The sequence below is a fragment of the Pezoporus wallicus genome, unplaced genomic scaffold (assembly GCF_028554395.1).
Source record: "Pezoporus wallicus isolate ANWC-B61680 ecotype Strahan unplaced genomic scaffold, APGP_CSIRO_Pwel_v1 contig_7379, whole genome shotgun sequence".
NCBI classification, from domain to species: domain Eukaryota; kingdom Metazoa; phylum Chordata; class Aves; order Psittaciformes; family Psittacidae; genus Pezoporus; species Pezoporus wallicus.
The window spans coordinates 991,202-1,003,278 of NW_026642884.1; the positions used below are offsets into that span (position 1 = coordinate 991,202).

The 12,077-nt window shown below is 44.6% G+C and overlaps 1 protein-coding gene across 2 annotated transcripts in view; it reads right to left on the reverse strand.

Moving 5' to 3' along the window:
• The window catches only part of PELI2 (pellino E3 ubiquitin protein ligase family member 2), a 78,967-nt gene extending 74,237 nt beyond the window's left edge, over nucleotides 1-4,730 (reverse strand). The window contains exon 1 of one of the 2 annotated variants that reach the window (XM_057433036.1): nucleotides 4,652-4,730. In XM_057433036.1, coding sequence (XP_057289019.1) covers nucleotides 4,652-4,704 — 53 coding nt within the window. In that variant the 5' untranslated portion in view covers nucleotides 4,705-4,730. Of the gene's footprint in view, nucleotides 1-4,627 lie in introns of both variants that reach the window. The other variant, XM_057433035.1, reaches the window with a different exon arrangement.
• Nucleotides 4,731-12,077: the final 7,347 nt, after the last annotated feature.

Genomic DNA, 12,077 nt, shown 5'->3' on the forward strand with positions numbered 1-12,077 from the left:
CCAGAACAGCAGCTTCCCAGCTATGGCTGTTGCAGAAAAGGATTCTCAGATGGAATCATGATCTTGAATGTACTTAACGGGTGCCTACCATTACTTACAATAGACGCTCCTTTAAATGAAGCCTAAAGTACATTTTTAAATAAGGCTCAACAGCAGAACCCGAGTCATCTAAGCAGTACCACCAGTGTACCTGTACCATACAGTGTGGGAAAACACAGAATCATTAAAAGCTCTTCAGCTTGATATCAAACAGCAAAGCCATAGAAGTCCCCAATTTAATGCTGTAGCCAGGATGATCCTCCCTCTGCCTCTGGTTCATAAACAGAAGCAAGCAGCTACCAGGGACAAGCAGAGACACCATATTGCATCTGCATTTGTCAACACTATTGGAAAGCTGCATCAGCTTCTTCCCGAATTGCACAGCTGGTGATTAACAAAAGGGTTCCATGAAAAGCCAAACAGGTAAGTTAAAAACTGGAAATGTGCTTAAAAGTACAAAACACTTCGGGAACTTTATTTAGCCTATCGAGGGAGAGGTTAAGGAGCAACTTCGATCAGTCAGAAAAAGCCTGTATGAGAAAACAGAAGGCCCCTTTAGATTAACACAAAAAGACATGTTTCAAATCTAAGTTTGCTGCACACATAAAATGGACCATCAACTGGAAAAACTTCCCCTAAGTGACCATGGAATTCATCACTGCAAACACAGATGAGGATTTTATTCTGGTTTTTTCAAAGGGTTAAATTTAAGCAGAACTACAGCCTGTTTACTCATGTTAAACAAAGCTCACAACAATCCACAGTGGCTCCTTCAGGCGCTGCAGCCTGTAAGTTAACAAATTCATTTATTTTAATGGTTGACTATGGAAAATGTATAGATCAAGCATTGACAGCAATTTCAAAGTGACCACTGTAAAAACACTGACAGCCCTTAGAGCTTGGTCTAGTTCAATTAAAAAAAAATAAATTAGATAATGCAAAAAGAATTAAATAGGTAAGAAGAACTCCTCCCCAGCGGAGGAACCACCAGGCTGTACCTCCTTACTAATGAATAGCTAACGGCAATCTTTAGTTACTAAGAAATACCACATTTACATGCACACACCTGTAAGAAACCCCATCCAAAACTCCTCGGGATTGGCTGCAATACATCACACTGAAAATATCTAACATCAGGTACAAAATCCTTTCACCGCTAGAGAACTTGGCCATTAACTAAAACTTACACCTCACTGGCACTCCTCCTTCAACTTGCATCATTTTAGTCAAGTGGCTTTTCTGAGAAGTTAAAGCTGCCCATCAACATCACACAGTCCCAAAGGAGGGGAGATTTAACGGCACCAGGCCACTGACACCTGCCTTCAGTGAAAGCTACCCTATGCAGCCAGGGACCAGCACACCGCACACACAAAAGAAAAAGCACTGCTGGCCTGAATACCATTCTCACGGAACAATTTCTTCAGAGTGCAATTCAAAGTCAGAGGAAAAAGGGGTACTGGGAGGAAGGGGATGGGACACGCACCTCTAGTGGTAACCAGATACCACAGAAGTCAGATGAAGGCTACTGATAAACAACCTACTAACATTGTGACATCTAGTCACATACTTGGTACTGTAATTCAGTATCTCCTTTGAAACTCTCTCCAGTCCCATGCTTCAAGAAATATACAATGAGCTATCATTTTGACAGGACTTCAAACAAAGATTTGTTATCTCTCTTCCCCCCAAAAAAATAAAATATAAATGTTTCTGCTTCATCAAGAAAGCTTCATCCACAGCCTTCTGTGAATAGATGACACCACGAGCAGATTCACAATCAAGCAGATGATCTCTTCTTTACCAACCATCTTGACCTGTCTGGCTTGATTTACATTAACTGTTTTTATTCACTACAACATTGATTATGTAAACCTCAAACAAAATCTTAACCAAATATACGCTGCCACATCACTGACAGATGATATGTAACATACTACTAAGAGAAGGTTATTAGAAATGTGTTTGCTGCAATGACTGACTTGGAAATGCCTTAGGCTTTACCCTCTGATCACATTAATGCGCAGAGAAGCAATCACAACTATTGTGAGACAGCATAAGAATGTGTTCCGGTGGAAGAATTACCTACTGCCAAAAGAACACCTTCACCTTTATTTAAGGGTCAAGTATACAACAACCATACTTTAATACTGTGAAGACAGAGGAGTACTGAAAGATAAAGTTTTGTCATCTTAAAAAGAGGACTGTGAGCAGTTTATGAGGTATGCCAGTTTCTTTGTTCATCATCCTTTTCACCACATAATTTAAAAGTCTCACAGATCAAGAGAGAAGATATTAATCAACATCACAATCAAAGCTTTTTTAAAAAAATAAAAAAAAACACACAAAACCACACACAGTCTCTCAAAATAACTTTTCTAAATCTAGCTGTGAGATCACTATCAACTTTAATCAAGCAATTCTAACAAGAGCTGCAATGCTACACTTTGTCTGGTCCACAAGTCGCAGTTTCACTATACGGAGGAGAGCAGATTTACACTGCCTTATTTAAACAGAACTCCAGATTACAAGATTTTAATACAAAAAAAGGTATTAAAAATATTTTATATTTTTTTTCAGAATGCTGAACAGATGCTTAAGCTGTTCCAAGGGTTCCTAGTCACAAATGTTGAGTCACCAAAGAGAGACATTTGTATTACTTACAGCACTACATGCGACATTTAAGACATCTCTGAAAGCAAATGCAGTACTCAACTCTTAAAGTGTTGAAAGGATCTTAACACCCCCCAGCCTTCAGTCCAAGCATGGAAAACATCATTACACAGACTGCTTCCATCATGTCTACCTGTTTCTACATGTACCAGGCACATGGCGTCTGGAAGCTGTTACAGCCAATGTCCCATTGTTTCGGTATAGCCCACAGAGATGCACTGACCAAAGCGACCTGGCTGCCTGCTTGCAGATTTCTTGCTCATAACTGCACTATAAGAGGATTTATTTGCTTTTTCAGCACATGTGACATCCAGAAGATACAACCTCAGCAGTTTTAGGGAACAGCTGATATTCAAATGAAAATTAAGACATATGAAATTTATTTAAATGTTATTAGCATGTTTCAGAACACAGCAGCGAGGATCAAAACCTCTAGAAGAACTGATAAGCTGAGATCAATGCATTCCCATATTAAAGGAAAAGCACACCAGACTGCTAGGTTAAGATCTGAGCCAAAACACAAAACATTTCATACTTCTATACTTTCAACTGCTGCTAAAAATAGTAAGCAACAGAAAGGAAAATGTTTCCAGCTGTGCAGAAAAAGCCTCTGCAGCATAACATCAATTTATGCACTCTAATTTAATTTAAGATTCAACATTATACTATGACTTTATTATCAGAGACAGTGTTGCACAGCTGAAGTTACCCTCCATTTCCACATTTGAAGCAGCAAGATCATTTCTTTATTAAATTTAGTTTGATATGGGTATTTCTCCCAAATCAAGTTATTCAACTTAAATTCAAGTTTTTCCAGTCGCAGCTGTGCCACGTTCATGGCAATAGCTGTATTTTATTCCATGGTAACTGCAGCTTGACCTAGTCTCGTGATAAGAAACACTTAGCATCCCTTCAGGAAAAAAGAAACAGCATTGGACACAAGAGTACCCAGTCACGACTGCTCTTTTTATCTGCTCCCAGAGATTCAAATGCTGTTTCTGCAGAGGTGAACACAGCTCTTTATGAAATGACGTGACCAAAACAAAATGAAAAAGTCCCTAACAAACCACGATAAAGGTTTTTCTACGACCTTGCTGAAAATACGTAACATTCTGGGGAAGGCTGAATGGTGTTGGAAGGCTGCAACTGTTCTGCTTCACGGCTGGTTTGAAACCTTTCCGTTGTATTGATTCCTAAAAATTATTCAATTAACCGTACGTTTCTACATATTAAACTATCAAAATTAAGCATCTCCTTTATGGTTCACAAGGGCTCTCAGCAAACACGTCTTAGACCCTTCTCCCTCATCTGCTTCTACAGCGTTCAGCAGAAAGGCTTCAAGCTTTAACTGCAGGGCAAGTACGTAACACCAAGCGGATTACTTTAAGATCCATATCAAGCTAAGAAAATAAACATTGCCACTACGGATCCGAATAGAAGTGCTTCGCCCTCCCCCTCCCCCCGCCTCTCCTCCTAATTCCAAAGTCATCTCCCCTGCAATTTGCAAGGAGAACGCCGTCTCTCGGAGCGACGAGAGGAACCGCCAGAGATCGCTCCGAAAGCGGCTGCAGCCAAGGACCGCGGCTCGCCAGCACCTGCGACCGGCAACCGGCAAGGAGGGGGCCGGGGGGGTCCCGCCGCCCTCTCCGCAGCTCCGCACCCCCCACCACCAAAGTTTGTTCGGGGCCGCTCGCGGGCGCGGGGCCGAGCCGCTCCGCCCTGCGCGCTCCGGAGGTGGAAAGGCGGGAAGCGGCGCCCCCCACCCCTCAGTCCCCTCCCGCCTCGCCACCGCCGGCGGTCTCACACCTCCGAGCGCCATCTCAGTGCTGAGGGGCCGGGACCCTCCCGCCGCTCCCCCGGCCCCAGGACTGACCCCCACCGCCGTGGTCCCCCCCCGGCTCCCCTCCGCAGCACTCACCCAAGCACCACCAGCTCCCCGTACTTGACGGGCTCCTTGTTGGGCGCGCAGTGCTCCTCCTGGCTGGGGGAAAACATGGGGCCGCCGCTAAGTCACCCGCCGCTTCGCACTGCGCCCCGCTCTGAGCCAGCGGTCGCCCGAGTGGTACAGCCTCGGTGTGTTATGTAAACATAGAGTAAAGGGGACTGGGCTGCTCTTAAAGGGACCGCGCTCCGCGGGGGCAGGGTGGCTGTGATGGGTTCCAGGTCACCTGGGAGACTGGATCACTGCGGAGGGTTCTAGATCATCTCTGCCCCGGGGATGTCAACATCCAGGGGGTGTCTTTAGACACACTCCAGCCCAGAGGCCCGAGGCTCTAGATCACCTGGGAGTCTGGGTCAGCTCCTGTCTGGGCCAGGATTCCAGATCACATCAGGGTTCTGGATCATCTCCATTGCAAACCCGGCACTTTTCAGTGCTCCAACGCACCCCTCCAGGCGCGACCACCATCCCCAGCTTCACAGTCTGCTCCAAAGCTGGGCCGTGGCCGTTCCTTCCGAACACTTACTTTCCATAAAAAGGAAAAAATAGGCTGTCCCTGGAAGCCTGCCCCTTACAGCACTCAAACATAAACACATAAATCACTTTCTATGGTTCTGTGATTTTCACTTTTATTTCTGACAAATTTTGGTGAGATAAGTCATTATGTCAAAAAACTGGTAGGCATGTGCCCAGAAACCAAAGCTTTGTGCAGTGAAGAATCAGGCTTAAAAAGGCATCAGGATTCAAAAAAAAAACCCAACTCCAAACTTTCCACAGTGACTTCCAAGGGCTTTTCCCCGACCCACTGCTGCCACTGTGTCTGCCCCATGGGCCCTACACTGAGAGCTCAATTTCCCTTTTCCTCCATACCCAGCGCAAGCACAAAACCAACAAATACCAGCTCCACATCCATCCACGTCAAGGGTAGAAATTCCTATTAGCCATTATTTGAGGTCTCCAACCTAGGAGCCTGTTAACAAAGACAAAAGTAATTACAGGCCTTCTCTGAAAATCCTCCCATGAGCCAGCATGGTCAGAGTCAGGACTGAGCCCTTCACCTCCTGACAAAAGCTTTCCTTTTGCCTGAAATCCTATTTAGCTATTAATTTTCCCGGTAATGTTTCAGTTGCTTCTGGTGAAGAGGTGAAATGGAAAAACCCAGCCAATCTCACAGGACTGCAAAACGGAGGTCTTCCCAGGGGCTGTGTGAAGAAGACGAGATTTTATTAAAGACAGAGAGCTGAATTATTACAGATTTATCTTCTTTATTGCCCTAACTAAATAGAAAAGAAAGCCTGGCTGTAAGTCACTGTCAAAGAAAATAAATACAACCCCCAAAACAGTGCGAAAAACAAACCTCCTGGCTGCATCCTCTTCAACTTCTCCCATTTCTCCCCCCGAAAGCAAGACTTCAGCAGTACCTTGGCTTTCATATGGCATAAACAAACTTCAATAGTCTTCCAAAAAACACTCCCAAGCTCAGCTGGACTTTCCATAAGTCAAACCTTCCATTAACGTGGCTGGATTTACAGCATCTACATGGGGATGGAGTGGATAAGGAAGGACTTTGAATACCTGATTTTGTCCTTTTTACCACTTTCTTGTTTTTTAACACTACACTTTTTAGAGAACAGGGAAAATTTGCTCAGAGCCTTGCACACGAGGTTTACAGCAGCAAGGTTCTGCACCCTTTTGTCAAGGCTGCACCTTGTTTGTTCAGCATGCAAACCAGAGCATTTGCTGTAGAGGTTTGGGATGCTCACATTTGGGAGACAGCAAGATAAGCCCTGCCTCTTGTGGTAGTGCATAAGGTTTTTCCTTGGAAATGTGTTTCATTTGTACATGAACAATCTCTTCATTCTGCTTCTCTCCATGGGGTACTTTAGGCTGGTGGGAGAAGAGGGAAGCTCAGCCGCAGCCCCACGAGGTGTTTTAAGGGCTGCTGGGTCATTTCTTCCAAAATCATAGGTTTTCTCATTGCAATTTCCAAGGACCTATTGCTCCCAGCCCTGGAAACATGCTTTTCATTTTTAAAATTTTAGATTTTTGACTAATGAAGCAGAGCCAGGAGGATGAAGCAGCTTTGCTGTACATCGCACAGGTCCCTATCCCACACAGATCACAGCCCTGAACCCCAGCACCACTATTTCCTCCAGCTCCAAAAATTCCTTTTGCAACTGGTGCAGGCAACACTTGGCTGGCCTTTCCCCCCAAATACATTTAAATAATTGAGAAATGTACCCACAGCTGCATTCTGCATTTTTTTTCAACTCAAAATGCCTTGCCATCTCGGATTCAGCATTGCCTTTCAGGGAGGTTAAGGGAGGTTTGGTTGTTTTCCCCCTGGAAGTGGTAATCACAGATAACATGGAGCTCTTTCCCAGCAGCGCTGGCGGTGTAAGAGGGAGTTTGCTCCCAGTTTTAGCACAAGCAGCTGCTTGGCTGGATAGAAGGTTATCCAGCCAAGCCAGAAGAGCATTAAAATAAATGTTTGAAAAAATCCCAAACATGAAGAAATAGTACATGCCCATTTATTTTTAAAATGTAATAAAAAGTTATTTTAAATGCAAGAAGATTAATAAGGATCTAATTCAGCAAAGTACTTACAGATGTGCTGGGCTCTGAGTAAGTACTTCAGCACTTCTATGAATCAGGGCTTAGGGACCGGGCTTAAAATGTAGAGAAAGTATTGAAAGATGTAAATAGCCCTCACATCATACCTGCAGCTTTCACGTGAAACTCATGGTACATGGGATCGGTGCATAAATAGGGATAAAGGTTTGAATTCCCAGCTGTACGTTGTTGTTGTTAATAGGAAGGTTTCCAGGGGCAGGACCGCTTTTATGTTCAGCCATGGGTGCAGGATACTTTGGGCAAGGAAAATTGATCTCTGGAGTTACAGCAGCCTGGCTTTGGTGCTCCAGGGCAGGTAATAAACCCCAGGAAAGATGAAAATCTGTCTCAGCTCCAAGGTCAGGATCTGTATTGCCTGGGTGGGTGCAAACCCCTCAGGCTGGAAAGTCCCCAGCTAGCAGGGGACTAAGGCTTTTGAGCAGCCACCAAGTGGAAGCAGCAGAAGAAAGAGCTGTAGATGCTTTAAAATTAGGTTAAATGAATATACTACAGGAAAAAATGTGATATCATTGCTTATAATGGAGAGGGACTGCTGACAAGGGGTAGATTTAGGTGAGATATTGGGAAGAAGTTCTTCCCTGTGAGGGTAGTGAGGCTGTGGCACAGGGTGCGCAGAGAAACTGTGGTTGCCCCATCCCTGGCAGTGTTCAAGGTCAGGTTGGATGGGGCTTGGAGCAACCTGGTCTAGTGGAAGGTCTCCCTGACCATGGCAGGGGGTTGGAACTGGATGAGCACTAATGTCCTGTCCAACCAAACCATTCAATGATTCAATGATTCTATGATTCTATGATAATGATGCAGTACTGAGCTTAGCATGTTTTGGGAACCCTTTCAGTCCTGTGGTTCAGGGGTTCAGTGCCCATCATAGATTGGGCTAAAATAGAATTGCTTTTCTTTACAACATTTGGGAAGGTGTCTAAGTGCTTTGAACTTGCTATTGTCTTAATTTTCCACCATGCTATGTAGTGGTCTTGATTCACAGTAACACCTAAAATTTAGAAAGGGAAGTTACATTAAAAATAAATGGAAGAGCTAAAAGGATAAAATACTTTCGAGTATCATGGCAGAGCTTAAAGGTATATTAAAGGCTTCAGCTTAACACATAACACTCCTTAGTAAAGACCCTAAAGGATTTTCTAAAAGCAGAGGAGTTAAGTAGCAGAGTGAAGAAGGCTATTAGGAACAAGAAAGATAGCCATCAAAATTCTACATCCAAATGAGGGAAATAGAATATAGCAGAAACACTAGCAAATATAAAAGCACAATAAAGCAAGTGAAAAAGGTATTGCAGAACAGTTTGCCAGAGGCATAAAAATGCCTGTAAAAACAGTAGAGACAGAAAGTCTACAAGGGACTCATGGGGGCTGTGAGCAAGTGGGAGAAGCTTGAAAGAAGTCCTGGGTGAAATAAAACCATAATGGGTCAGGTAAATGAATCTCCCATGTGTCTGCATGGGGAGACAGGGCTGGAGACATGCACAGCAAAACCATCTTTCTCTGGAGTGGGTCTTCCCCATGATGAGCTTCTTAAATGCAAGTGTTACCGACAGAGATTTTGGAAAAATGGGATAAACTGAGAAAGGAGCAAATTGCCAAGGTGAGATGTCACTGACCAAAGACTTGTCAAGAGATTCAAATATAATTATATGAGCAATTAACACTATTTGTCCACAGCAAATGAGAAATAGCAGTCATGAAACTGGTTCTAAAGAGGCAAGTTTAAGAATCAAGGTCCAATTGATCTGACCTGTGCTAGGCAAATGCATAGAAAATACAGTCAAGTATAGATACAGGTGGATACCTAAGGATGGCAGACCTGATAAACCGGGGAAAGGGCAACAGGTTTTTATTGGAGAAAGAAGTCAAAGTTTATAATACATTCACATCCTTTGAAGCAGTCAATGAATATGATGAAGAAGGTGATAGTGTATCACATACCTGGAGTTCATAAAAGCTTTGCTACCGTAAGAGCTGTCAAAGCAATAAAAGTAGCGTGAAACAAAGGAAAGGCTTCATGGATTACCAGCTAACTACAAGAGAAACCAAAGGCTAGAAACAGGTTCTTATTTTCACACTCAGGAGAGCCTATTGCCAGGATTTTGTGGTGCTGTGGGACCTTGGCCAGGAAGCTAACTTGTAATGGGAAAGTTTGCTGAGAGGCCAAAAATTTTAAGCTGACTGCAAAGGACTAAGGACCAAGGTCTTTGAATAGAAGGACCAAGCAAGAAAATGTCCAAGTAAAGTACATAAGAGAAGATGTCCTTAGCCATATCTGTCTAATGACAGGCTCTAATTGAGCTATTATCATTCAGGAAAGACATCTTGAGGTTTTACAATCACTATAGGTTCTTCTCTTGAAAGATCAGCTCAGAGATCAACCTAAGTCTAAAAGACAAATAAAGTGAGACAGGAAATTTCTGTAGGTCTTTTCCAGTGACATGGGTTATTCTGGTGGATGGTCTGTACCTCTTTTCCTACGGCCCAGAAGCACCAGCCCTCTGCCCTGTGCCACATCACTTACCCGTCTTCCCTGGAGTGCTGGCACTGTGCAGTCTTTTTACAGCTTCTTTCCTAAAGGACTTGTGATAGCTGAGGGGATATAAACACCTTTTGCATGTATCTGCCAAAATCAGAAGCACTGGCAATCCAAATCTTAGTGTCGCCTTTCTTGCTCTCTCCCCAGGAGGATCCAGTCCATCCACAGGTGGGGACCTGCAGCCCAGAGTCAAGTCACCTCTCAAATCACCTCATCCTTCTTTGCAGGATGGTCTCTCCTGCCCCAGTTGCTCATCTGGGAATGGATTTTCTTTCTCCAAGATGTTGCCCCTTTTTCCTTTTAAATTTTGTCTCAAATTGAATGTTAACATAGAGGTGGGAGGTAGAGGATGGAGACAGTTCTATGATGGAGCTACAGAACTGATGGACAGGGGTAGAGCAGTTGATGTCATCTACCTGGACTTGTGCAAAGCGTTCGACACTGTCCCACACGACATCCTTGTCTCTAAATTGGAGAGACATCAATTTGATGGATGGACCACTCGGTGGATAAAGAACTGGCTGGATGGCCGCACACAAAGAATTGTGGTCAATGGCTCAATGTCCAGCTGGAGACCAGTAATGAGTGGTGTCCCTCAGGGATCGGTGTTGGGACCGGTCTTGTTCAACATCTTTGTCACTGACATGGACAGTGGGATTGAGTGCACCCTCAGCAACTTTGCCGATGACACCAAGCTGTGTGGTTCAGTTGATTCCCTGGAGGGAAGGAATGCCATCCAGAGGGACCTTGACATGCTTGTGAGGTGGGCTGATGCCAACCTTATGAAGTTTAACCATGCCAAGTGCAAGGTCCTACACCTGGGTCAGAGCAATCCCAGGCACAGCTGCAGGTTGGGCAGAGAAGAGATTCAGAGCAGCCCTGTGGAGAAGGACTTGGGGGTGCTGGTCGATGAGAAAATGAACATGAGCCGGCTTCAGTGTGCACTTGCAGCCCAGAAAGCCAACTGTATCCTGGTCTGCATCAAAAGGAGCGTGACCAGCAGGTCAAAGGAGGTGATCCTGCCCCTCTACTCTGCTCTCGTGAGACCTCACTTGGAGTATTGTGTGCAGTTCTGGTGTCCTCAACATAAAAAGGACATGGAACTGTTGGAACAAGTCCAGAGAAGGGCCACGAGGATGATCAGGGGACTGGAGCACCTCCTGTATGAAGACAGGCTGAGGAAGTTGGGGCTGTTGAGCCTGGAGAAGAGAAGGCTGCGTGGAGACCTCATAGCAGCCTTCCAGTATCTGAAGGAGGCCTATAGGGATGCTGCAGAGGGACTCTTCATTAGAGACCCTCTAATGATAGGACAAGGGGTAGCGGGTTAGAACTTAAACAGGGGAAGTTTAGATTGGATATACGGAAGAAATTCTTTCCTGTAAGGGTGGTGAGGCACTGGAATGGGTTGCCCAGGGAGGTTGTGAATGCTCCATCCCTGGTAGTGTTCAGGACCAGGTTGGACGAGGCCTTGGGTGATATGATTTAGTGTGAGGTGTCCCTGCCCATGGCAGGGGGGTTGGAACTAGATGATCTTAAGGTCCTTTCCAACCCTAATGATTCTATGATTCTATGACATATAATTTACTTATACCTAATTTAGGGGAAACTCTGCTGCTCTGGCCTTCATCCCAACAGACAAAGTTAGTGAGACTGGTTTCTCAGTCTTGGACAACATTGTCCTGATACAGGAGCCATCCCTGCCAATGGTGCTCCTGATCCCCCAGGAGAGCAGCTTCGAGAGCAGATGGCTGGGTCCCCTCCACAAAGAGATATTCAGCACTCCCACAGGTCAACCAGACTTCCCCCATTGAACAGAATGAAAACACACAAATCATTGCAGGATATAAGGTAGGAGAGGAGCTCTGCTTTTCAAGTGCTGGAGCTCTGGTAAAGTCTGGATTCATGGTCTCAGCCTGGCTCTGGTTTCTCTTGTTTACCCTACATCAGCCTGTGTAGGAAAGCCTCCTGCTGCGAGGGCTTGTCAGCTAATCGCACTGACCTCTGCACATGCTGAAAACTTCATCTAGCTGCTGATATCACATAATTATTTTTTATTAACCAAGGAATCTGATTTTCAGGGGATGCTTGAGGAGCATGTCAGCACCGTAAACCTTAAACCCAAAACTTTCCCAATTTTCAGGCACTGAAGTATTTCACCCACCAGCAAAGCATGAACACCCACAAAGCCACTTAAAATTAAACATCATTTTCACATATTTCCGCTACAGAAATGAAATGCAGTTTAGAAATTATTGCATAT